This window comes from Malaclemys terrapin, chromosome 4 (genome assembly GCF_027887155.1).
Source record: "Malaclemys terrapin pileata isolate rMalTer1 chromosome 4, rMalTer1.hap1, whole genome shotgun sequence".
NCBI classification, from domain to species: domain Eukaryota; kingdom Metazoa; phylum Chordata; order Testudines; family Emydidae; genus Malaclemys; species Malaclemys terrapin.
Window position 1 is genome coordinate 90,488,450 of NC_071508.1, and position 27,811 is coordinate 90,516,260.

Sequence of the window (27,811 nt, forward strand, 5' to 3'; positions counted from 1 at the left end):
GGGCAGGGGGTTGGGGTGCAGGAAAGGGTGAGGGGTGCAAGCTCTGGGAGGGAGTTTGGGTGCAGGAGGGGGCTCTGGACTGGGGCAGAGTGTTGGGGTGCAGGAGGCGGTACAGGGTGCTAGCTCTGGGAGGGGGGTCAGGGCTGGGGTTTGGGGGTGCAGGAGGGGGTTCGGGTGCTGGCTCCAGGAGAGGGCTCAGGGCTGGGGGTTGTGGTGTGGCCTCCCGCCAGGCAGCACTTAGCTCCAACCGCTCCTGGCCTGTGGTGCAGCGCGGCTGCCACTAAGGCAGACTCCCTGCCTACCTTGGCCCCACGCCACTCCTGGAAAGGGCCAACGTGCCCCTGTGGCCCCTGGGAGGGGAATGAGGGGGGCGGCGGCATGTGGCTCTGTATGCTGCCCCTCTCTGCAAGCACTGCCCTCGCAACTCCCATTGGCCACAGCTCCCCATTCACAGCCAATGGGAGCTGCAGGGGCGGTGCTTACAGGCAGGAGCAGTGTGTTGTGGGAGACCTCTGCCCCTTCCCGGGCCGCGCTGGCCGCTTCTGGGAGCGGCATGGGGCTGGGGCAGGTGGGGAGCCTGTCTTAACGGCAGCCCCACTGCAAAGCCAGAGATCGCGATCAACCGGTTGTTGACCACTGAACTAGACCTTTGGTTTCCTGATTCCTGGTGCTCTGGACCAGTGGTTCTTAACCTTTCCCAATTACTATACCCCTTTCAGGAATCTGAAGCCTGAGCTCTGCTGCCCGGGGCTCAAGCATGTAACTTAGTTTCACGGGGTCCCCTGTGGCATGGGGCCCCGGGTAATTGCCCTGTTTGCTACCTCCTAATGCTGGCCCTGTACTTGCAACCTCTCCTATACCCATCCTACAACCCCCCTTGGGATTGTGACCTCTAGGTTGAGAAACACTGATCTAGATGAGTTGATGTACCCCCTGGAAGACCTCTGTGTTCCCCCAGGGGTATGCATACCCCTGGTTGAGTATCACTGCTTTGAACTATGCTGCCTTTCTAGACTTTTTAGCCTGACAGTACTTACACTGTATAGATTGTGCAAGTGTGCTGGGATTTCTGTGGGACTAGAATTACAAGAGAATTACAAGAGTGTATTGTTTATTATGAAATCTGGATAAAAATCTGGTGTCCCTCATTACATCTTTCTTGTGCTGAAATAAACACCACTGTAACAGGAAATGTATGGGGGGTTGTGAGGCATCTTGCTACCACCTGCCCTGAGCATGAGGAAACCTTGTGTTTTCCTGTCAAGGTCAGCTCCCCAGCTCTTCCAGCCACAGACAGCACAAGCATTCTCCTCTCAGCTGATGCAGACTCTGCCATCCCTTTGCAGGTTAGCAATAGATATACTCCAACCCCTAGGTGTCGCCCTGCAGTCCTCAGCCCGCTAATCACTGGACCCTCACATAATTACCAGATCCTCTGCTCCCAAAGGAATAGTACACCCTAGTTTACCAGTTGCAACCTGGATCACAGTTCCACTAAACACCTCACACTTAATTTTTTTATAGTGAAAACAAGAATTAAGTTTATTTAACAAAGCATAGAGATTTGAGAAGAAGCAAGTAGGGTTAGTGGACCCAAAGATTTACATATAAAATAAAATCATAACACTTAATTCTAGAGCCTAAACATATTTAACAAGAGGGCATCTTGTTAAATAAGGTACTGTTTATCCAAAGTTATTGTCACCGCATTTTTCAACTAGGGTGGCTGAGACCCTCCTTTCATGAGACCAAACCCATTGGCAGCTCGTCTTCCCAGATGAAGGATGCCAGGGCATCTTTCTGCACACACACATATATTGGAACAGTCCTTTTGTTTTTTTGTTTTTTTTACCGGTAAACAGGTTTCCCTCCCTTGCTGTTTACCTCTTCCTGTTCATTTCTTCTCTTGAAGTCCTTTCACTCTCTTCATTAGCATTTGATTCAGTATCCAAATATACTTCCAGTGTAAGACGCACAATTAACTATGCTCAGGCAGGGATATAAGTATCTGCTACCTCCTTTCTGGAGGAATCTGTCTTAAGGTATGCCACCTCTGAGTGATCTGCCTTTACCTCCAGGCTTTAAGTGTGTGTGTGTGTGTGTATAGATATAGATATATAGGAAGTTATCTCCTTATATATTATCTGCACATACATTTTGCAAAGATGATGATGATCAGTATGATGCAGGCTTTCAGTAGGGATCTCACATGACATTCTTTGGTGAACTACCACACCCAGGGAATCGCTGTAACCCTTATGCACCCTGTGCCCCCTGCCAGCTAGCATCAAGAGTTCCTTGGGTCACAGAATTCTGTTGCTTTACTGGGATCTGAGAGTATGTGTAGGTTTGTGTAAACATTAGGTAGAGGGAGAAAAATTAACCTATATTGTAGTCTACATGTTAACAGACTTTGTGTTCTACTTTTAGAACAGGAAATGTGTGGGTGTCTTTGAAGGACACACTTCCAAAGTGAACTGTCTCCTGGTTACTCAAACAAGTGGGAAGAATGCAGCTCTCTACACTGGCTCTAGTGACCACACAATCAACTGTTACAATATCAAGGTACTCATAAACATGATATTAATGAGTTAAACTTTGCACCTTTGTGTGAGAATCTCAAGGGGCTTTTCAAATATAAATGAACCAAATCTTTCAAGTCCCCATGAGCTATATGATATCCCTATTCTACACATGATGAAACAAAGTGACCTGCCCAAAGTCACAGATCAAGTTAACGGCAGAAACAGAAATATAACTAAGTTATCTTCTGACTCCCAGTTCTGTGTTTAAACAGTGTATGTGTTGTGATACAAGATTTGAACAGTATGAGTTGGTATGGTCAAAGTAACTGGTAAGTTATTCAAATTATCCCAGACAAGTGCCAATAAAAACTTATTACCACATTATCATATTTTGTGTGCTACATATTTTATAGATACTACTTTAGAAATGTTTGAGTTTAAGAACAGGTACAGTTTTTGGTATTCTTTTACTTTTTAAAGTCAAGTTCTTTGATGCAGTGAGTCTTAACTGTACAGGCTTTCAGTAGTTAGATCAGTATCTTACGTTGTGGAAGGGCTGTATACTATTTGACGTCAGGTTTATTTCCCAAATAAATTGTGAGATGTCAGGTTGTCCAGGACAAACCTTTTGTAGGCTTCTGGCTAATGTAATTGAGGGAAAGGTTGCACATTCCCTGGAGGGCATTCTAAATGTTTAGAATATTAATAGTCCTGGCCAAAGATGAATTAGTGGGCTAGGTGCAGGTGAGCTAGTCAAAGGGGATAAATTGTATTTATCATGCATTTGGATAAATTCTGATATATTGTTTCTATGACTGACCCAGTATTCTTCAAAGTTCCTGTATCTGTTTTACAATAACTTAATAATGGCTGGTTCCTGAACAATTTCACTGTGCTGCCCCATTCTACTGGCCAGTTTTTGAATTCAGTAGGCTCTTTGCTCAGGCATAGAGGGTAATGGCAAGTTAAATGAGGTAAGCAGAGGTAATTGAGGTGGAAGACAACCACTTGGAAGTGCACATCTCAGTTAACTTATTGTATTTTTTTCTGACTTTCTCAGTAGTCTATGAAAAGTGCATTTCACTTGGGAGTATAGGCAATACAGCTCTCGTGGGAGTCAGCGGTGTTCTGAGGGGATGAAGCTGAGCTTCTCATACCAGAGGCAAAGGAGCAAGTTGGAAGAGAGCTGCTTAATGTGGCCTCTGTCAGGGATCAATGAAAGGAAGGTCTGTCCTGCTGAAATTGAGAGTCAGGGTGGTTCTTGACCTTGAAGGATTATGGAGTAGATGCCTGCTTCCTATGGACAAATTGTTTTGGGTCACTGATCTATATGGAAAGATAATACCAGTTGGGTATCATTCATGCCACTCCCCCCATGGGGAAGTGCTAAGCTAATGCCAGTTGAGTTGGGGTGGGAGTGAGCTCTTGGAACAAGAGCTTCACATGGGCAGAAGAACTTTTCCATTACTGGAGAGAAGCAACACAATTCATAGGCAAGACAAATGAGTCATTTCAATGTTTCCCAGTTATCTAAAAATAGTCTCCCAATTTTTCCACTAATGACAAAAGCGGTAAGTATTTGTTTCTTGTCAGACCAGGGAGTGCACGGAGCAATTGAAATTGGAAGACCGGGTGCTCTGTCTGCATAGTAGATGGCGAATCCTGTATGCAGGCCTGGCAAATGGCAATGTGGTCACTTTCACCATAAAGGTCAGTGTATTTGAAAACTGGAATGTCAACCCATATTGAAACAGTTTTTTAGCAGGTATTATTCTCTTTTCTTCCCATTCCCATTTCCAATTCCATTTTGTCTCTTGAATAGCAAGGATATTCATAACTATTGCATATCAAGATAGTAGTTAAGTCATTTTCTGTTTCGGATTTATATGTCCCTGGATGAACTTTCTCCCCTTCACCTCCTTCCAGCTACCCCATGTGTCCTCACAGGAATTCCCCTGCCTACCGCACGGTTCCCTGGAACTGAACTTTTGTGGTTGATAAAGGCTTAATGGCACTGGCTTTTCTGTGTGCTATGACTCCTCACTAAAACACGAATGGGGTCACTGCAGATTGTACGAGATACAAACCTAGGAGAGAGGTATCCAAACAGGCCTCTTGTTTAACAGAAAACTAACTTTAAGGCCACAGAATGTTTTTTAAATAAAAACACAAACTTATCTCATTATTTGCTTAGATCCGGAGCCACATGCGACTCTTCAGAAGTTAGTATGCGGCTCCTTGTATAGGCACCAACTCTGGGGCTGGAGCTACAGGTGCCAACTTTCCAATGTGCCAGGGGGTGCTCACTGCTCAACCCCTGGCTCTGCCAAGGGCCCTGTCCCCACTCCACCCCTTCCCACCCCCTCCTCAGCCTGCAGTGCCCTTGCTCGTCCCCCCACCCCCCCAGCCTCCTGCACGCCACAAAACAGCTGATTGGGAGGTACGGGGAGGGAGGGGGAGGTGCTGATTGGTGGAGCTGCCGGTGGGTGGGAGGCGCTGGGAGCGGGGGGGGGGGAGGGGAGCTGATGGGGGAGGAGCTGTTGATGTATTACTGTGGCTCTTTGGCAAGGTACATTGGTAAATTCTGGCTCCTTCTGAGGGTCAGGTTGGCCACCCCTGGCTTAGATTGACTCCAGGCTCATTGCTCAAAACTATCCTAGCAAAATAAGCTCATATTTTAAGGAGATCTAAAAAGAGGGCTTGTTCTGAGAGCTCAAGAGCAGAAGTATCATGCCAGTGAACCTCAAATTATTTTCACACTAAATGTGAAGAAACATACTTCATAATCATGTGGTACTTAATGAATAATGAAATATCTAAGTTCACATGCCTCATCTAGCAATTCTGTTCTTCTACCACTGAAGAATAAAGACTATTTCTTTCTACTGGTCATATTGTAAGCGCAGCTCACTGGAAAGAGGCTAAATGAATTTGTAATGCAAAACAAACTCCGTTATGATAAATTAGGAATACTTGTTTAGGGGTTCTCAGAGGGAATGAAGAATTAGCTTTAGATTTTTAGATTACATTTTAATCTTAAACAGTATTCCATCAGTAGTGGTAGTTGCACCTTTTTGTCTTTTTAGGTATGTAGAAGAGTAATATCAGATATATCTTCAGTCTGAGGAATCATATCCTTGAAGAAGGATGGATTCAGTGGTCTACATTCCTTTCAATCTTTTGACTTCTTTATTTTGCAGAACAACAAGCAAATTGATACCTTTGAATGCCATGGCCCTAGAGCAGTCAGCTGTCTAGCCACAGCTCAGGAAGGAGCACGCAAGTTGTTGGTAGTGGGGTCCTATGACTGTACCATCAGTGTGCGGGATGCTCGAAATGGACTGCTTCTCCGAACTCTTGAAGGTCATAGCAAAACAATACTCTGTATGAAGGCAAGTACCTTGGGAATTAACAGTTTTTGACAAATGATGTAATCACTATATGTTAAGGAGACTATTTACTTCCGTCTGATATTTCAGGTACTTTAGCATTTTGATATTCCCATAGACAGGGGTTCTCAACCTTTTTCTTTCTGAGGCACCCCTCCTCCCCCCAACATGCTATAAAAATTCCGCACCCCACGTGTGCCACAACAGCTGTTTTTCTGCATACCCAGAATATTAAAGCCAGGGCTGGCGTTGGAGGGTAGCAAGCAGGGCTATTGCCTGAGGCCCCATGCCATAGGGGGCCCCGCAAAGCGAAGTTGCTCGAGCTTCGGCTTCAACTTCAGCCCCAGGTGGTGGGGTTTGGGCTTCAGCCCCAGGTGGCAGTGCTCGGACTTTCTGCCCTGGACCCCAGCATGTCTAACGCCGGCCCTGCTCTCTGATTTATTTTGGCAGACCCCCTGAAACCTGCTTGCGGCCCTGTACCCCTGGTTAAGAATTGCTGCCATAGGAAATTTTATCTGTATTTTGACTAAAAATAAAAATCCATTCATTTGTGAAAAGATTCCCCAACTTTGAGCACTTTCTGCTGGCCTTGCTACCACAATTGATGCCTTTTCTAGTGCTGCTGCTATTGCACTTCATAGTACTAGTGTATGCAAGAGGGATGTTGATTTCAGAAGCCCAAGGGGGTGGTGGAACAATCATCTTGCCAGAAGGAAGAAAGGAAACTCTTGCCTATTTTGCCTGTAATTCACTCTGGAAATTTTGAAAAGATTAACTCTATGGAGAAAATACTCACAATGTCCCTTTAGACGTATCCCCTCCCTCCAAAAGCCTTCTCTATATTCAGTTTATACTGGTATAACTAACTGTGGTTAGAAATGTGATTTTTGTGATGGAAATAGTTGTATTGATTCAATCCCACTTCTAATGTGGATGCTGATATACCAGTGGAAAGCTGCCTTAGACTGGTGAATGGGAATAGCAGCCTTAGACTTTTCTGTTTGGGAATAGCTGTACTGGTATAACTGCATCCACCCTAGGATGGGGCTGTATCACTTTAAGTATATAGATAAAGTGGCACGACTTCTTTTGTGTAGACATACCTTTAATGATCGATAATAATGTGCCCACTCTAACATAAAGCATGATGCATATGTTTTCTGCATTACTTGCCAGGTCTGGCCCTGACCTGCTCTTTTTTCACATTAACTTGCTCCTGCCATCTACACACATATTGGAGCACATTTATGTAGTCTTCAAAGTTTTTTTGCTTAATTTTGTGTGCTTAAAAAGTGCCAGATAGGTAGCAGTGTAGGGTGTTCATGTCTTGTGTCCACAAAGCAGAGTTGCAGATGCAAAGCACATTTTTCCCCACATAGCCTCACTGTCTTAATCCCGAACTGAAGTGAATACTTTTTTTAATGGGTAAAATCTAGTTTAATCTTTCTGCCCGTTCATTCCTAGGATTCTGAGATTCCAGGTCAATTTGTGTGTGTGTGATGGTTTTGGTATTGTGAACACTGAGATCTGTTTCCTAGGAACTGAACTGAGATTACTAACTCGTTTCACTTGCTACTAGCTGGAGCTGGATTTTAACTAGTTATTGAGGGGTGAAAGCCTGGATGGTTCTGGGCTTGGTAGTCTGGTATGAAGCTGTGACATTACCCAGGGTACAATCTGGACCGTTGAACAGCTGTGTCCCCTCAAGTCTCCAACCTGAGGTGCCTGTTACACTGCTTTGCTGTAAGAGCAACCACTGCTGGTCTGTTTACACACAGCCTCCAGCATGTAAATTACTCTGTTATATTGTACGAATGCTATAGCCAGGCACTCCTGAATTGCACTGCAGAGCAACACCAGCAAATTCCCAGTCCCAGACTTTCCCCCAGAAATGTGCGTCTTATACTGCCCAGTACTCTCGTGGAAAATACAAGCTTATATAAAGTCCACCATTTCATTAATAGAAAATGTGTACAAATCCTGTTTATCTCAAATGGAGTTTCCCAGACACTTCAATCCAAGCACACTGGTTTAAGATAAAACAAAACAAGTTTATTAACTACAGAAAGATGGATTTTAAGCGATTTATAAGTAATGAGGCATAAAAGTAAGATATTAGTTGCGTTTTACTTTTTAACAAGCTAAATGAATTCAAAGCAAAGGTCTCTCTCACCACATGCTTCAGCAATCTTTCTGGCTGGATTCCTTTTGGCCAGGACCCCTCCCCCAGTTCAGTGTTACTTTCCTTGTCCTTCAGGTGGTGGTGATGCCCTGGGCAGACAGAAAGGGGGGAGTCTCTTGGGGTGTCTGTTCCCCTTATAGTTTTCTTTTTCTTTGAAAATCATCTCCAAGAAAGTCTATGGCGACTCAGCTGTTTCTTTGCCAAGATGTAAATTTCTCACTCTCCTCCTTTTTCCTGCCAAAAATGGTCACTTGACCAGATGATAGTCCATTTGATCTTGTTGACACCTGGCTGAGGTGTGGGTTTGTTTTTTGTTTCTGAGGAACTGATTTGTGGCTTTTTTTGCAGACTTGGAATATGTCTCAGTAATATCATACAGTAGACTTATAACATTACATACAGTGTTGCCAGACACATTTTACCAGGACAATAATGATCAGCAAATTGAGTTTTCAAATGATACACTTCATAAGGCATATTTTCTACAAAACTTATAAGTATTGTAAAAGGAGTAAACATAAGGGTGCAGATTGTCATAGAAGCCTATCTACTGCTTAAACAGTCTGAAGCTTAAGTACTTGTACTGGGTGAGTTTTATTGTCCTGTTCAGAACAGATTTTGCTGGTCCCCTAACCTCTAAAGAAGACAATGGATTTTACAAATAAAGCTGATAAGTAAGCATTTTATTTGACCCAAACACACACAATTATGTCTTTGCCCGGGATGTAGGATGAATCTTTTTAAATAAAAATTGCAATGTTTTGGATGTATGTATATATTAGAGCTGTCAAACGATTAAAAAAATTAATCACAATTAAAGAACAATAGAATACCATTTATTTTGAATATTTTTGGATGTTTACTACATTTTCAAATATATTAATTTCAATTACAACACAATACAAAGTGTACAGTGCTCACTTTATATTTATTTTTTATTACAAATATTTGTGCTGTAAAAAACAAAAAAAAAATTATTTTTCAATTCACCTCACACAAGTACTGTAGTGCAATCTCTTTACCATGAAAGTTGAACTTACAAATGTAGAATTATGAACCAAAAAAACTGCATTCAAAAATAAAACTGTTAAAATTTTAGAGCCTGCAAGTCCACTCAATCCTACTTCTTGGTCAGCTAATCATTCAGACAAACAAGGTTGGTTACAATTTGCAGGAGATAATGCTGTCAGCTTCTTGTTAACAATGTAACCTAAAAGTGAGAACAGGCGTTTGCATGCCACTGTTGTAGCTGGCGTTGCCAGATGCGCTAAAGATTCATGTGTCCCTTCATGCTTCAACCACCATTCCAGAGAACATGCTTCCATGCTGATGAGGGATTCTGCTTGATAACGATCCAAAGCAGTGCGGACTGAAGCATGTTCATTTTCATCATCTGAGTCAGATGCCACCAGCAGAAGGTTCTTTTTTGTGATTTGGATTCTCTAGTTTCCGCATCAGAGTGTTGCTCTTTTAAGACTTCTAAAAGCATGCTCCACACCTTGTCGGTTTTGGACGGCACTTCAGATTCTTAAACCTTGGGTCGAGTGCTGTAGATATTTTTAGAAATATCACACCAGTACCTTCTTTGCGTTTTGTCAAATCTGCTGTGGAAGTGTTCTTAAAACGAACATGTGCTGGGTCATCATCTGAGACTGCTATAACATGAAATATATGCAGAATGCAGGTAAAATAGAGCAGGAGACATACAATTCTCTCCCCAAGGAGTACAGTCACAAATGTAATTAACACATTATTTTTTTAACGAGCATCATCAGCATGGAAGCATGTCTTCTGGAATGGTGGCCGAAGAATGGTAGGGGCATACAAATGTTTAGCATATCTGGTATGTAAATACCTTGCAACGCCAGCTACAAAAGTGACGTGTGAGCACTTGTTCTCACTTTCAGGTGACATTGTAACTAAGAAGTAAACACACTTGTTTGTCTGAGCGATTGGCAGAATAAGACATAGGACTGAGTGGACTTGTAGGCTGTAAAGTTTTACACTGTTTTGTTTTTGAGTGCAGTTATGTAACCAAAAAAAAATCTGCATTTGTAAGTTACACTTTCACAATAAAGAGATTGCACTTCAGCACTTGTATGAGGTGAATTGAAAAATACTATATCTTTTGTTTATCATTTTTAGAGTGCACGTATTTTTAATCAAAAATAATATAAAGTGGGCACTGTGCATTTTGTATTCTGTGTTGTAATTGAAATCAATATTGAAAATGTAGAAAAAAGTCCAAAAATATTTAATACATTTCAATTGGTATTGTATTGTTGTAAGTGTGATTAATTGCAATTAATTTTTTTGAGTTAATCGTGAGTTAACTATGATTAATTGACATCCCGTGTGTGTATGTATAATATATAGTGCATAAATGACCGTTTACCATTTGGGCAGCTTAATGTGTTTCCTAATGTTGTAGCTAGACATTGAATAATTAATTTTTAAGGGGTTCTTCACACTAGATTAAAAGATTGGAGGGGGTCGAGGATACAGGAGGAAGTGTTGGTGAAGTCAATACCTCTTGGTGAAATATATTGCTACTTTAAAGTAAGCAATTCCTTACTCAAGTAGTGTGTACATGTTTCACTCATATATTAAAAATGATACAGAAGTCAAAACTAACTGTTCTGTTGTCCTCTTTAAAAGGTTGTGAATGATCTGGTGTTCAGTGGCTCCAGTGACCAATCGGTCCACGCCCACAATATACATGTAAGTCATTCAGATCTTTGAAACCCTAAATAGCTTTTATTGTTGAGGTGATAAAAGCAATGAGAATTTCTTTGGAAGCCCATATGCTTAAGAGGATATGGTGACTCTTACACTATGTTGTATAGCACCTTTCTATCTGAGGAACTCAGAGCACTTTGTAAACATTATCCTTCATTCCTAGGATATTGAAAAATTGGAGAGGGTTCAGAAAAGAGCCACAAGAATGATAAAAGGATTTGAAAATGTGCCTTTTAATGAGAGATTCAAGGAGTTCAATATATTTAACTTATCAAAGAGAAGGTTAAGGGGTGATTTGTTCACAGCCTATAAGTACCTACATATGGAACAGAAGGCTCTTTAGTTTAGCAAACAACTGTATTACAAGATCCAGTGGCTGAAAGTTGAAGTTAGACGAATTTAGACTAAAAAGTAAGGCATGCATTTTCAGCAGTGAGTAATTAACTATTAGTACAACTTACCAAGGGTTGTAGTAGGTTTTTTCTCACTAGAAATTCTTTAATCAAGATAAGATGTTTTTCTAAAAGATGTGCTCTAGTTCAAACAGGAACTAATTCAGGAAAGTCTGATGTCCTGTATTATTCAGGAGGTGTGACTAGATGTCGATGGGTCAACTGCAGAGCTAGAACTAGAAATCAGAAATCCTGACTTCCAATCCCCAACTCACACCAATAGGATTACTCCCTTCTCTCTTTTGAAAATGCTGCCTTGCTTTGAAACAATATCACAGATAAATTAAAAATTCCAAAAGCCATGATGCAAAGTGATGGACACAGAATAATTAGTCTGGTGATGTATTTGGTGCCACTGGTAATGTGGTTAATTCTGTTTAGCAACTGCTGGTTCTGCCTCTTAAACTTCGTGGGGGGCAAGTACCAGTTCCGAGTGGTTGTGGTAATATGGTTGCAAGTGTACTTTGTCACAAATTATGCTTTACCAAATGGGGCAGAAGGTTGGAAATGAGGAAGCTATAGGACGTCTAGGAAACCGCAGCTGGTAACTTCGTCACTTTTGGGGTTTCTATAAGCAAGATAAAAACTACTGCAATTACTTTTTAAGTGAGATACATACCTGAGAAATATATAATGTTCAATTAAATTTATCAGGTGGGCATGACTAAGCATTTAAAACTTTTAAAAGGAGCTTGCCCAAAACTAAAGTTAGCACAGCAGTTGCAAAGGCAGTTTAAATAGGTACTGCTGTACTTGCTTGGAAGGGGCAGGAGAAAGATGGGGACTATCCCTTCCTCCAGAATCCCTTGGACCCAGAGCAGTGAAGGGGAGACCCTCATCTGGGGGCAGTAGGACCCATATGGCTGCCTACTCCTCGGGGAATTCTGCACCAAAAATTGACAATTCTACACACAATATTTTAAAATTCTGCATATTTTATTTGTCAAAATAACACAATATAATCACTCCAGTTTCAATTATTTTGGTAATTTATTTCAAAATACCCATCAACAAGTATGTCAACAATACAGACAGCAGCAAAAAAGAAAGTTTAAAGAAACCCCTACAACAACCCAGTTCCAGCTGGGTGGAGACCCCAGAGCCCAGACACCTGCACTCCCATCCCCCAGAGCCTAGCTGCAGAGCACCCCCTGGCCAAGACACCAGCATCCCCCCAGAGTCCAGACACAGGGCATCCCTCAGCCCCTATATCCACAGGGCATCCCTCAGCCCCTATATCCCTCCTGCCAGAGCCCAGCTGCAAGGCAGCCCCCGGACACCAGTCCCCGTCTTCTCCCCCACGGACCCCAGCTGTGGGGCAGATCCCGGCCCAGAAACCAGCACCCCCAGAGCCTTTCCTCCCCCCAACTTCTTTACTGTCCTGCCAGGGCACGTGGTGTGTGGCCCTGCCCTTCCTCATCTTTTGCCAGAGTTGGCTGGGTCTTCTAGGCCCTCTCCTTTCCGGAAGAATGAGTATCAAAGAGCGTGTAGCCTCCAGCCCCACCAGGGCTGGGCAATTTGCTCACTGCGAGTTGGGCTCTGCAGAGTCCAATGGCGGCCAGAAATTCTGCATTCCGCAGTGGCACAGAATTGCCCCAGGAATAAGGGTTCTCTCTCTTTCCCTCCCAACCATGTGGCTGTGGGAAAAGAAACTGCAGGGAGGAGTTGGCCTGAGACTGAAGCCAGCAGAGCAGTTGCAGAAGCAGTTTGACCAGGGAGTGTCAGATGCTGCTAAGGTCATCACACTGCTTTCCGCAGTTTTCACACTGAACATTCTTTCTCCTGTGGTGTTTGGCTGTTCGTGTCTCCCCTGCCCTTCTTTTGTTTTTCTGTTTAACAAGTTCCCTCCATTAAAGAAAAAACAAAAACAAAAAAACAAAGGATTTAAATAACAAACAATAAATACAAATAATCATGGCACTAACATGATGTTGCATACTATTACTCTGCTTGTATGTTGTATCCCTTTTCCTGTTGTATCTATTTAGATTGTAAGCTCTTTGGGATAGGGTATTTGTCTTACGATTTGTTTGTGTGGTGCTATATACAATGGGGCCTTGTTCTTTGTTATCCCCTAAGCACTTCTGTAATATAATGAATAATAAAACTATTATTTCAATGAGAAACCTGCAGACTTGCTGTTTGCATCTGTTTTCATGATCTAATGGGTGTTCTTTCTTCCTTGTCTTGGCACAGACAGGAGAGTTGGTACGAATCTATAAAGGCCATAATCATGCAGTAACTGTTGTGAACATCTTAGGGAAGGTGATGGTGACTGCTTGCTTAGATAAATTTGTCCGTGTTTATGAGCTACAGGTAAGTTCTGTTCCTGGACATCATTTATTTTCTTATCTATTCCATTTTTTGTATATTTCAGAAGCTCCCAAGCAAAATACCATATTAATTATCTTCCTAGTTTCCAGCCCCTCCCTCTTCTTTTAAAATAATTCAACAGATAATCACTTGCATCAGCCAGGCTGGTTCTCTGGTTGCAGTCATTTTAACTATAGAAGAAATTAACCTTTTTTTTTTTTTCCCAAATGATTCTGGACAATTAGTTTTCTGTTCTTTGAAAGGCTGAGTGGCATGTAGTCTGTCCCTGTAAACTGGATCAGTTTAACAGCCACTCCCTAGTTGTCAGTACTCTCATGCGAAAAACAGGGGTTGGATTCTCATAGTTGGATTCTCATAGATTCTGCATGTTGACTTGGCAGGAGCTGGGAGGACCAGGGAGGCAATATTCTCAGCCCCTGAAGAACAAATGCTTTTTATTGCTGAACAATTCCTCCAGCTGATTAGTGGTGTTAGGTTCTGAAAGGAGTCCAATCTAGCCATTCAGTAGGCCTGAAAGAGTAGACAGAGGAAAAATGGTGGAATCCTTGCCATTAATTAAGAAATTAATAGCACATAGTACAATGTGATTGCAGTGTGTGGCACCCACGAGTAGGGTGACCAGATCACCCAAGACAAATATCGGGACGCGGGGGGAGGGGGCGTGGCGGGGGGCGGGGCCAAAAAAAAAAACACCCCTTCCTCCGCAAGCGCTGGAGGGAGGCCCGGGAGACTCAGGGGAAGCGCAGGGCCGGGGTGAGTAAGAGTCCGGCCTGGTCCCGAGCAGGCAGGACTCAGTTGGGTGGTAGGGCGAGGAGGGGGGGCGGCCCGCGGGGCCAGGCGGCAGCTGTTCTCACCCCCGGCCAGCGGGACTCGGGAGCAGCCGCTGCTGCAGCTCCCACTGCCGCGGGGGAGGAAGCGGCCATGGTGCTCCGCGGCTGCGGCTCTGGCGCCCCCGAACTCCCCGAGCTGGGGCCTGCTGCGGGGACCCAGCAGCGCGCACGCTGGGCCCAGCCCCTGGCCAGTCGCGTCTGGGCTGCTGCCCAGCTGGTACTATCCCGCGGCGGCCCCGGAGTGGGGGCAGCAGGCCCCAGCTCCCCCGTCCCGCTCGGTCCCGCAGGGGAACGAATGGGGCTGGGCTGCCGATGCCTCCGCCCCGGGGCCGCCGCGGGATAGTACCAGCTGGGCAGTAGCCCAGACGCGACTGGCCAGGGGCTGGGCCCAGCGTGCGCGCTGCTGGGTCCCTGCAGGCTGCAGCAGGCCCCGGCTCGGGGGATTCGGAGGCGCCGCAGCCGCGGAGCGCCATGGCTGCTTCCTCCCCCGCGGCAGTGGGAGCTGCAGCAGCGGCTGCTCCCAAGTCCCGCTGCCCGGGGGGACAACAACAGCCGCTGCCTGGCCCCGCGGGCCGCCCCCCTCCTCGCCCTACCACCCAACTGAGTCCTGCCTGCTCGGGACCAGGCCGGACTCTTACTCACCCCGGCCCTGCGCTTCCCCTGAGTCTCCCGGGCCTCCCTCCAGCGCTTGCGGAGGGAGGGGGAATGGTGAGCCCGGGGAAGAGGCGGGGATTCGGGGAGGGAGCCAATCGGGGGAGGAGGGGGCGGAGTCGGAGGGGGGGGTGCGAGCACTTCCGGGCTCCAGGCTCCGGCGCATTTCCTTGTTTGTCCAGTGTCCCGATCGCACTTCGGTCGGGACGCGGGACAAACAAGGAAATATCGGGACAGTCCCGATAAAATCGGGATGTCTGGTCACCCTACCCACGAGGCCCTTACAAGTCTCGTGTAATAGTCAGTGCTCCTAACTCTTAAAAAGTCACTGTTGATTATGCAAGCCAATAAAAAATGCCTGCAAAATGACAAACTATTACATGCCCAACATTTCGTTTTCTTTTCTTCCCAAGTCTCATGACCGTTTGCAAGTCTACGGAGGACACACAGATATGATCATGTGCATGACTATTCATAAGAGCATGGTAACTCTCCTCCTTTCATTGATCTAAAATAGAAAGTCTTGTTTGTTAGCTGATGATAGTGTTGGTTTCAGAGTTTATTGATATCTGTGGTAGATGATTTAATTATTTTAACTTTCCCGACTGAACTAGAGAGAGGACCATTTAAAATGGCAGTCAAAATAATAATAATTAATAATAAAAAATAATAAAGAAAAGCTGTTTATATACCAATGTAGCAATTCTGGAAAATAGTTCATATGCTAAATTGTGTTGGGAAAATTGAGCTGTTTGATTGCTAATATTGTATCATAATTTCATGACTATAGCTCTATCAGCTAGACATAAGGCATTAATTTAATCTTCATAGTGTGCATCGTTACTATAATCAGAACAGTTAAAGTATTAAAACCCTAAGTAATTACTGAAGTGTCTCCGTCCTGTTTCAGACATTTCCTCTAGCAGCTATATGACTAGATTTAGTAGGACTTCACTCAGTCAAACCACTTCCAACTTTTAGGACCATACTTTCAAATTAACACATGCTGAAGTGCATGAACATTTTTTTGACTGACTTAGGTATACAAATACCCTGATGCACATGAGGTTGTTAGGGTTTATAGTATACACAAAGATCTGAGTACTTGCCTGCTTAAGCTGGACACCTTTAAAAACCTCTTGTGAATGTGCAGTTGAAAATTTGTTCCTGAACTTTGATAAAATGAGAAGTGCTTAATATTTCTGATTTTCAAATTTGTAATAACAAAAGAGTAAAGTGTAGGAAAACTGAGAACCAATGCACTATGGGAAATGCATATTTTTTTCCTAGCCCCGCTTCTCAGGGGGCTGAAGTTGAGATTTAACTGCCCAAACTGTGTGATTGTGGTCCAAGATTTATGCTGTACCATATTTCTGAGATGCTTTAGGCATCTAGACACAAATGAAGCTTCAGATTAGCAGTCAGTGAAGTGTACTATACAATGGACATTCTCTCACTCCTTCTGTATCTGTTTGAACACTAGGGTATAGTCCCTTCCCTGCAGCAGATAGATAATTGATATCTTCTGATAGTGGAAATAAGAAATAACATGTCATATTCTCAACTATCTGTTAGCTTCACATTTCTCCAAAATTACAAATTGAACTATTAACCATCAGTTTACTGCTGTTTATTAGAGATCAGAAACAGCATACTTCTAGATGGTCTGTAAACCAGTATCTAACTGGTTTACAGACCAAGTCATGGAAATGTCTTTAAGGGACTCTGTCAGGTTGAAGAATAATTTTTTAACTTACCTGTTAATAACACTACTAAAATTGAAAGGATTTTTACAATCTAATTTACACTATAAACAGCAAAAAAAAAATTGTTTTGCATTTAGTTTGTATATGGAAATAGACGAGTTAATTTCTCATTTTGGTTCTCTACATGTTTCAGGTGTGCAGCGGGGTTTCTGAAACAAAACTCTTTCAATTACTTTGTTCAAAAAACAATATTTTTAAATGTTGGATCTAAGAAGTGTTTCAAAATTGGAAGCCTTAAGTGCATAGGCTTTCCACTTCATATGTTTCATACTTGGTCTTTTTGCCTATTATCTCTTTTAAAAACACATCTTTATTTTTTTTTTCTCTTTTGTAATTTTTTCTTCACAGATCTACACTGGCTGCTACGATGGCAGCGTCCAAGCTGTGCGGCTTAACCTGATGCAGAATTACCGTTGCTGGGTAAAGAACAAAGCATTTCTAGTGTTCAGTTCTTTATCCTTCTTTATTATAGTTTGTAGACCAATCTCCTGTGTCTGGACAGAAATCAAGGGATGGAACAGATTCATTTTCATGATTTTTTTAGAGCACTCTTTTGGTTTAGCCAGTCACACATCTTTTAAGCTCCACTGTGAAAATAGTTTAACCTCTGGGAACAGCTGCCTTGCCAGGAACCCTGTAGTAGATGGCAGGTGCTGAGTTTTGAGGTAGATAAGTGATCGTTTTTAAAAATCTTTCTCTTATATTGACTGTTTCAAGCTGAGTGTGTGGCACATGCCAACTTATGAAACAAAAAGCTTTTACTTTACTGCATCCACTGTGCACAGAAACAGTTGCACTAATGTTAGCAACATTAGTCTTGTATCTAAATCTTGTTTTGTTTTCTTTAAAAAGAAAAACCTCTTACCTCCTGTTTTTCTGGCCCACTAGATATTTCCAGTTGGACAATGATGTTGTAGTGCCAAAGAAGTGCACTTTTGTTTCTGATGAATTTTTATGCTGGCAAGTTTAATGGCTGTAAAGCTCCATTGAGAGCCCATTTGTTCTAGACTTAGCTTGACTAGAAAAGACAAAACAGGGCTTCATGCTACTGTTGCACCAATTTCATTCCTCCCTAAAACTGGTGCTAATGGAACCATAGAATCATACCGTTCGAAGGGACAGCAAGAGTCATCTAGTTTAAACCCCTGCCAAGATGTTGTTGCGGCTAAACCACTCACCCTTCCTTTGAAAACCTCCAGTTAAGAAGCTTCCACAACCTCCCGAAGCAGTTTGGAGATGTGGGCTCTGTAGTTTGATATGAGGAAGGATGAAGTTTGGAGACAGTGTGTGAGAAACTCTTTTTGGTGGAATATTGTTGGGCAGCAGGAATGAAAGCATTATCTGACTTCTCTTTCTCTTCCCCTCCTCCCTCACCTCGCCCCCGCGCCTCCCCCTTTTCCCCCCCGGCTTATTATGATACACTCTCCCACCAGTGGCATGGATGTTCACTGATATTTGGAGTTGTGGACCACCTGAAACAACACTTGCTAACAGATCATACCAACCCACATTTTCAGACCCTAAAATGTCGCTGGAAGAACTGCGATGCCTTTTTCACTTCCAGGAAAGGTTCCAAGCAGGTATGTGGTGAAGAAATTGGATTTGCATGGTCGTCTGGCGAAAAGCGGAGTAAGAAAGTATACAGGATGATAGAATCTTGAATATAAAGTACAGATTATGTTACCATAATTCGGACTTGCTTATTTTCCATGTAGGACCCTACTAATGGTCAAATCCTGATAGCCTCAGTCATGCAGATAGTTTAATTGAATTCAGTAAAAATATTTATATAAGTAAGTTCAGCAGGACTTGACCCTCAATATAGAATTCCCAGTACAGCCTTAGTCTATTCTAAGACACATGGTCATTTTAAAACTGTGTAAAATAAGACACACAATTTGTTGCTGATAGTTCCCACAATGTGGTTGGCATTTTCCAAATATTAAAGAAGCCACTGTACTTGTGCCGAGGAATGGAAACTTGCCTTTTAAAGAAAAGCGTAACTGTTTCCTTTTTAACTGGGTTTTTATTCCATGATTTGCTGTCTTTTAAGTGGAAAATAATAATATTTTCTTTTTCCCGGATGTTGTTTTTCTCCATTTTTCAGAAGGGTTCCTTCTTGGAACAGACCTAAAATGAACATGGCTGGTTTTCTTTAACAAATTAAATACAGATGATGCAAAGAGATTGCTGAGTCAGTGTTAGCACATCTGGGAAGAATTGTGGTTTTCATTGGACAGAACTAGAAAAAGGGAGTACGAGAGCCTGACGTTACCTGGATTAAAGTATAAAGGAAAATCTGCCATGCTTAACAATGAAACCATTCTGATTCTAAGCAGTTTAAGCTGTTAGTCTGCCTTATTTTTGTTGAATGCTATAAAAAGTACACAATGAAGAGGTTTGTTTGAGGACTGAAAAGCAGATCTGAAGTCTTTCATCATTCTTCTAAAATCTATATACAGTGAAAACAGCCCACCAAGAGCAAATCTCAAAAATTCTAAATTAAATTGTGGCTTGGAGATGAGAAGGAATATATAATCATAGGGCCAGACTTTGCCACCTTCCTTTTTTCTTTAAGGATAGGATTGTTCACTGAACTGCATACCATTCAACATGAGTGGGGTGGCAGAATGTAATCCAAATTAGTTGTGTGAAAACTGATAATAGCTGGATGTCCATTGAGATTACTGATGTACTTTTTATATTTTATACTTCAGAAAGGGAAGGGAATTGGCCTCTAAAAGTATTCATGGGTAAGGCTGTGTTTTAGTCATTGGTATTTTTAGTAAAAGTCATGGATCAGTCACGGGCAGTAAACAAAAATTCACGGCCTGTGACCTGTCCATGACTTTTACTATATACCCCTGACTAAAATGAGGGTGTATGTGTGTTAGGGTTGGGGTGCAGATGCTAGGGGGAAGGGACTGGGGGTGCTGTGGATGCTCAGGAGGGGTGCTGCAGGTATGTGGGGGGGAGGGTTGGTGGGGCTGGGACAGATTCCCTACCCAGCTCCTGGGAAGCTGCAAGCTCCAGCTCCTAGCTCCATGTGCTGCCTCCGCTCTGCCCCAACCCCCAGTTCTGCATCTCCCATTGGCTGGGAACCGCAGCCAATGGGAGCTGCGGGGGCAGTGCCTGTGGGCAGGGGCAGCACACAGAGCTAAGAGATGAGGGAGGGGAGTTCCTGTGCCCCTTCTGGGGAGCCCCCCCCCAGATAAGACCCCCCAGCCCTGAGCCCCCCCCCCACTTAAACTCCTGCTGCGGGGGGGGAGGGCGCAAGCACAAGACTGTCCCAGCAGTGTCTGGTGCGACTGGCCCAAGGGCTGCCCGAGCTGCTCAGACAGCTCCCAGATCAATAGCACATGCCACTGCAGACGGAAAGTAACAGAATCCATGATCTCTGTGACAAACACCGAGCCTTATTAATGGCTATCAAATTGTGCATGTAACTAGTATTTGTAATCATGTGATCTTACCAATTACCCTCCTTCTCTCTCCACTGTTCTCCCTCCCCCATTCCCACGTACTGTTTACATTCCCTTGTTGCATCTTTAATTCTACTATAAGCTCTTTGGGGCTGGAATCATGTCTCCTACATATTTTACTCCTGGGGGGATTCTGCACCAAAAAATTCTGTGAAATTCTCCATACTTTTTAAATTGCTCAGACTTCCACACATGGAAGTTGTACAGTTTTACTAATCATTGTCCTGGACCTGGCTGGGGACTTTGGGAAGTACTTGCTTCTGATTGTCCTGACTTTTTATTGACTGCTTGGTAAATGTTTTATTTGCCCTCAAACTCTTTTTTTTTTTTTTTTTTTTTTTTTGAATGGGTAAGTAAAATAAATCCTGAGCTGTAATCTAACCCCATTGTGCCACTTTGGCACAGGAAAAAAGTGAGAAAGCACATACATCTTCCTAGCTGATTCCCTTACTGTCATTTATCATAAGGCTCTTGGCAATGTAGGGAACTTCAAACTTTCACAGGTTTTATGCTCCTAGGGGAATTAACTGAGACTGGGAACAGTAAACTAACAATAGCAACATTAACAACCTATAACGTTAACAGTCAGGCTGCTACATTTCTGCCTTGGAGAATGAGATCAGTTAACCATCAACAGCAACTTTAACAATGTTACTAAGATGATAAAAATAAATTGTGAACAGAGTTTGAGCATAGAAGTTTCTGGTTATCAGGGAATAACATACAGATTATCGAGGGTGCAAAGTTTGGTTTGAGATAAGGTGCCATGAGGAATACATAATCTGCACGCTGCTAGTGCATCAGAGAATGAATCAATTAACTCAGGCATGGCTGCTACATTTGTGCCTCTAGCCTGCCTTGTGCATAATAAAAAGTCCTACCCTTCCATACCAGTGAGCTGCAGTAGCAAGGGAGAGGGACAGGGTGTCTGTCTCTCTCTCTCGTTGGCACACATGTACACCCAGCCCCTCCAGGCACGCTGGAACAGATGGGCTGCCGGGGAAGAGGCACATGCACCCGGCAGATTTTTTTTTTGCGTTTTTCTGCGCAGGGGGCACAGAAAAATGTGAGCCATACGAATTCTGCATCCGTGCAGGGGCACAGAATCCCCCCATGAGTTTTATATTTATACAGTGCCTAGCAAGTGACCACTTCCCTCAATATAGCATCCCAGGGAAGATGATAAATAAGACAAAGCTGATCCCTACAGTATATCACTAGACCAGGGGTGGGCAAATTATGGCCCGTGGGCCTGAGCAGGCCCCTCACGGGATCTGGCCCACGGGATTGCCCCCTGTGATGCCGTTGGCCACACACTGCTCTCAGAAGCAGTCAGCATCACTTCCCTGCGGCCCCTGGGCGGGGGGGGGGAGGGTGGGGCAGAGGGCTCTGTGCGTTGCCCTTGCCTCCAGGCACTGCTCCAATGGGAGCTTCAGGGGAGGTACCTGGAGGCGCAGCAAGAGCAGCGCACGCGGAGCCCTCCCCTTCTCTCCCCCCATCCCCACCCGCCCCCAGGGGCCGCAGCTCTTCCTGGAGCGGCGCGGCGTGGGGCCAGGGCAGGCATACAAGGAGCCTGCCCTGGCCCCGGTGCGCGTTGCTGCCAACCCGGAGCCGCTTTAGGTAAGCGATGCCAGGCCAGAGCCTGAACCCCGCCTGCACCCCGCCCCCCAACTCTCTGCCCTAAACCCCCTGCCTGCACCTCGCAGCCCTCCTGCACTCCAACCCCCTGCCCTGAGCTCCCTCCCGCAGTCTGCACCCCTGCCCTGAGCCCGCTCCTGAACTCTGCACTCTCCTCTACCCCAATCCCTTGCCCTGAGCCCCTTCCTGCACACCGCACCCCCTCCCACACCCCAACCCCCTGCCCCGGCCCTGCATACAATTTCCCCACCCAGATGTGGCCCTCGGCCCAAAAAGTTTGCCCACCCCTGCACTAGACACTTCCATTTCAGTGGCCTGCTAAACCCAGCATTGTGAGTTCAATCCTTGAGGGGGCCATTTAGGGATCTGGGGCAAAATCAGTACTTGGTCCTGCTAGTGAAGGCAGGGGACTGGACTCGATGACCTTTCAAGGTCCCTTGCAGTTCTATGAGATAGGTATATATCTCCATTCCCCTTGGCGACTGTAGTCAGATTTGTGATGGTTACAATTATGTTTAAATTAGCAGTTGCTTGCAGCATTCTATTAATTTCCCCCCAAATAGTATGGACAGGGATTATCTGAGAACCTTACTAGTTAAATTTTCTAGAAACACCCTCTCCTCCCCCCCAAAGCTTTTAGCATAGTTTTTATAATGCTGTTCTACCATAGTTCATGTCTTGCTTGCTAGGCACCTTGATATGGATTGCCGGGTGTTAATATCTTCTGCAAGCCAGTGATTTCTTAATGTGTTCAGAATGCTGTGCACCGTGGCTTCTAGAACCCTTTGCACTCATTCTTTAATGACTTGTTCTCTGTTCCTCTCCCTCCAGGATGCTGCAGGACACATTGAAAGACATGCCAAGGATGACAGCAGAATCGACTCATGAAGCTTTTCACCTCCCATATTGGGAAGTAATTTTATACATCAGAACTATTCCATACATCATTCACCTCTTGTCCCGTCCTCTTTCCTCCTCCTTTTCCTCCTTGGAGTGGAAAAAGGGAGTGGAGCCTAACTGCCGTACTACAGAGACTGCATTTCACATGCAACTCTGTAGAAATGGGAGCGGCCCATTAACTTTCAGACCAAACTGTGTTCAGTTTTTATTCATCAGAAGACACTATGAGCATCCCCTCTTGTGTGCCCATTTGAAGTGCATTCTGTGCATCTAAGATTGGGCATTCAGAGGGTTATTCTGACTGAGATAAAACTAGGTGCCAGCATTCAATAACACCTTCAAATGTGCAAGGATTTAACCAAGGCGAGTAGTGTTCAACTGTTTCATGTTGTATGCAAATCCCACACATGCTTTCATTTTTTAGCCAATTTTAATAAAATATTTCTAACTAGAAAGACACAAGTTCCACAGAAAGTTAGCACTGAATTTCCATTACAAATGTTGGCTGTCCTCATAAAACTATATAGTATTTTAATGGGAAACTGGAATGAAGTGGTTCCTTTTTTTTTTTTTTTAATGTTGACTGCAATTTATGCTTTGACATTTTGATTATTCTTTGTTTAAAGGTTGCTCTGATTGGTAAAATGCACAGTGACTGACTGGATTTCACTGTCCTGCACATTACATTCTCTAAGGAGATTTGTGATGAGGGCAGACACTTTTTTAAGAGGTGTTGCAGCCGCAAAGCAGCCTGACTTCTTCCTTCATACACCCCCTTAGTGATCTCTAACAAATTAAAAGACTAGGGACCTTAGTCTTTGATACACAAGAGCTGGATTCCTGATTTTTGGTAGTTTATTTTGGTAGATTTCATAACTTATTTTAGTTGAGATCTCACATAGAATTTTGTTGACTGGCATTGCAATCCTGTCTCTTTATGAAAGTCAGTTTACTGAGCAGATGCACAGGCACCACATGTCTGAACACAGCCATTTTGGTGTTGCTCTGTTTCCAGTGTAAACTGACTTTACTTGCATCAGCTTCGCAGACACTCGAGTTTATCATGGAAGTGTGCAACAGAGAGCTGCTGGGTGTGGAGCAGGATTTTAGAGTCCAAGGATCTCAAGCAGAAGCTGAGGGTACAAAGTGCATATAATCTGTAGAAGACTTCATTCTACGAATGCTTTTAAGATACCGCAAACTGCCATAAAGGGAAGGCCATGCTTATTGTTTCCAGTGGTCTGATTTGCTCCTTACTTACTCCTGAGGGGGACTGAAATCTCATTTGTCCAGCAGGAACTGCAAAATAGAAAGGGCTGTTTGCGGGATTGGTCCCTCCCCGCCCCCATCCTTTCCCTATTCCCCACACACCTTCTAGGTCATGAGACTAAGTGAAGGTAGCAAAGGGTGATCTTCCCTCCCTTTTAATACCAGCTCAGTACAGGAAAGTAAGAGTTCTCACTTGCTGTGGCCTATGAATGGAGTACTTTAAGTGCCAGTCTAATTCAAGGAGCTCTCTGAGCAGTGTAATTTTTGTGTGCGCGCGGTGGGATTTTTTGGCAACTCAATCTTAAAGCAGAAGGCTGTGGAAGGCTTACAAAACACCTCCTAAACCACTGACATTCAGGAGCTTTCACACAATAGGAAAGTGGCATGCAAAGGTCTGGAAGAAACAATGTGAATTTTTTAGGATATTCTTAGCAGAATGTGATTTGAAGCGAAGGTACAGAGTCATGTGTATAAGGACAAGCTTGTGGAGTGCATTTTGAGGACTGGTGTGCGTGTGCATTTTATGACTTTTCCTTGTGGTACTTTGCACTGTTTCCCCATTTCTTTAATATGTTGGGAAACTGTCAATGACTGTGTTTGCAAGAATGTGTGAATGTTCTTTGCACTATATTAAGTATTGCAAGATATGCCGTTCTCACACTTTTCATTTGTGTTCCTGACTACTTTTATAAGGGGCGGGAGGGGGGGCTTAAAGTTAGATGAGAGTGAACAAAGATTTCCAACTCTTTTTAGTTAATTTCAAGACATCTGAAATCTTTTCTTTGGTTAACCTTTTTAAACTATCCTCCCAGTGTAGTTGGAATTGATGAAATGTAGCCTTCTATTATGCCAGAAGGAGAGAACTAACTGATTCCCATCTGGGTGCCTAAGTTTGGTAGCTTACAAAGAAACAGATGTTGATTAAATATTAGAATTAGTGGTGGTCAGGGGAAATTATGTAGGTGGATGAGCTTTACAAAAGTTTTAGCAGCATATTCATAAGTTGTCTGTAGTTACTTTTGGGGTTCAGAGAAAAAGGTTATACCATTTTGCTGCATCGCAAATTTCCATGAGAGAGCCCTAAGCCACAAAGCTGCCATGAAGATCTGAACTTCCCCAAAGTTGAGGGGCATTTGGATATGGGGTTCAGTTTTGGGCCCATCTGTATTATCCACTTTCCTACCTGTTCAACTGGAAATCTGTGTGGATTTAATTAATGACCACTTGGTTCTTCCAGGCACTAAAAAAATTGCAGTGACAGTAGTTCTTTAAATTTAAAATCTGGATTTATTAGGCAAATTTGGTCCCCCATCCCTGAACCCACACAGGAGTCTGATATCTGGCATTCCTCCACTCAAAGAACTACTAGAAATTTGTCTTGGGAAAGGGGAATATTTGTTGGAAGAATAGATGTCTCTAGGAAAGCAACACTACACATCTGAAGCAGTGTTCAAGACTGTTTGTATTTGGCTTTTCTTGAAAGGAAAGAGTTAAAAATAAAGTAACTAGAGGAAAGTGGGGCTTTATTTTTATTTTTTCTTATATATTGGCTAAGGGCTGTGTATGGTGTATAACTAAAATATGATGGTCTTAATGGAGTGCATAGCACCACTCCCTGCTGCCGCCGCCGCCCCCCCCTTACCCCCAACAATACTGATATTTTGCTTATGCCATGACCATGTTTAGTGGGTGTAAGTGTTCAGAACATGATCGTGTTGTGGTAACATAGGAAATAGGTTATGTATCACAGAAGATAATCTTCAGGAAACCTTTCCATTGTAAATCTTTTTTTTTTTTTTTTTTTAAGAATCTGGGAATTCCACATGATGTTCGCCTACTCCACCTCCAATCACAAGGAGGAGAGAATAAATGGAGTAGCTCTAAAAGGTGTTACCATCTTCTAGCTATATCCCAAATTACAATTTATTTGTTCTCAGAAAACAGCAGTTGAATTGGTAGATACATTATCAATATTGTTGCTTTTCAGTCATCTTTTTCCCTCCCAATTGCAGGGCCTTAATGGGAGAAATGGTAGCTAGTTGATGATGATTTAGTATTTCTCACCCCCGCCCTCCAAGATGCCTTAATTACTGAGCTGTGGTCAGCAAGGACCATTTTCGAGGTAGATGGGGGATTTTTCAGTTCATTGATATAAAAATGCATTAAATACCCCAGCTTCTGTTTGCCTTCTTGTGACAAGTGTTTAGAATGCAGACTTCAAAAATGTGTGGTCAAAATAGAAGATGATAAATGGAATTTGTTGTAAAAGCCTGTTGCTAAACAGCACAAGTTTGGCTGCAAAGTTTTCTGTGCATATTTGCAGACCTTCACACTGCAACACTGCTGGATCAAAACAAACAAAGAAAACAACAAAACCTATAAATGCAAATCAAGTTCTAGCAAACATTGGATTCCTGTGGATAAATCTGTGGTCATGACAGGATGACTTCCCTTTTGTGACTAAACACAAATACTAGATGAAATTTAAGATGTTTTCAGGTATGTATGGTACTACCGCCTGGACATAGTCTAGATAGTCCCAAATTGTAGAATATGCAAGCAAGATTATTGAAATTGTTTCAGTTATTGTTTGTAAAATATTTATTAGTAAAAATAAAAAGCAAACTGTATAGGTAAAGTGTTTTTTTAATATGTGCCTGCCAGCTTCTCCAACTTCATTTTGTTACAAATGTTAAACCTAGTCTTTGGAAGAATGAAAGTGGGATAAAACAATGTGGCTTTTTAGTATTTCATAAGTAAAGCTGTGTGGATCATGTGCACAGAATGACTTGGTCTTTCCTCTTTCATTTTGGTGCAAAGCTGTGAACATATTAATGGAACTTTATAAAGCAAAACAAACAAAAAAAAGGAAAAAATAAAAGTTCTTTATACTAAGGTGTTCTGTCTCAGTTTAATACATTCTGAATGGAATTAATTCCTTCACTGGATAATTTAGAATGATTTAATCTATCAGCTGTGTGTGATAGCTTTTATATGGAATGACCAGAAAGTGTAACATTCATGTGTGCTTCCCATTGGGAGATAAAGACTGTGGATTTACCACTGGACTGGAATACAGATACCCTTGTGTTCTAGCCTGCCTTGCTAGAGCTGCCATGTCACCTTAGGCAAGTTACTTAACCTTTCTCTAATATTTAAGTACCTCATGTGGATGGTGAGGATTAGTAAATGTTCTTACAGCATTTTGAACATAAAGGCCAACAGTTTCAAACGTGGGTGCCTAAAGTTAGGCTTGTAACTAGGTAGGCATCTACATATTTTTTTCCAGTGGTGCTGAATGGTAAAATTCAGACCCTGAGAAGCAATTGTTTGTCATTTAGAAGCATGAAAAACAAACTTAAATTAGACTAACTGCCTTGTGTGGAAACTGCACTAAAAAGACCCAAACAAACCAGTGTTTTGACTGCCATGGTAGAGTGTATTGGCTAAATGATGTGAAGAAATCATTCATACCCATAAAAATCAGACTGATCTCCAGACTCCCCTAAATTGGAAGTTGGACTAACACACATTCCCCCAACATGTGCATCTTTTTGCTCTTGTGTATTGTGGCACTATTATTTTGAGAATCCTGCTATATCAAGGCAGCATGTGGCGCAATAAGGAGCATGACTGCCTGAAACGTGCCTGGCT

At 43.2% G+C, this 27,811-nt stretch overlaps 1 protein-coding gene across 5 annotated transcripts in view; it reads left to right on the plus strand.

The window, feature by feature from the left end:
* The window catches only part of ZNF106 (zinc finger protein 106), a 76,417-nt gene extending 49,365 nt beyond the window's left edge, over positions 1–27,052 (plus strand). For 4 of the 5 annotated variants that reach the window (XM_054025679.1, XM_054025681.1, XM_054025683.1 and 1 more), the window contains 9 exons: positions 2,431–2,565; positions 4,119–4,235; positions 5,726–5,917; positions 10,755–10,817; positions 13,484–13,603; positions 15,516–15,587; positions 17,217–17,288; positions 18,302–18,448; positions 22,820–27,052. In XM_054025679.1, coding sequence (XP_053881654.1) covers positions 2,431–2,565; positions 4,119–4,235; positions 5,726–5,917; positions 10,755–10,817; positions 13,484–13,603; positions 15,516–15,587; positions 17,217–17,288; positions 18,302–18,448; positions 22,820–22,876 — 975 coding nt within the window. In that variant the 3' untranslated portion in view covers positions 22,877–27,052. The remainder of the gene's footprint in view (positions 1–2,430; positions 2,566–4,118; positions 4,236–5,725; positions 5,918–10,754; positions 10,818–13,483; positions 13,604–15,515; positions 15,588–17,216; positions 17,289–18,301; positions 18,449–22,819) is intronic. The other variant, XM_054025682.1, reaches the window with a different exon arrangement.
* Positions 27,053–27,811: the final 759 nt, after the last annotated feature.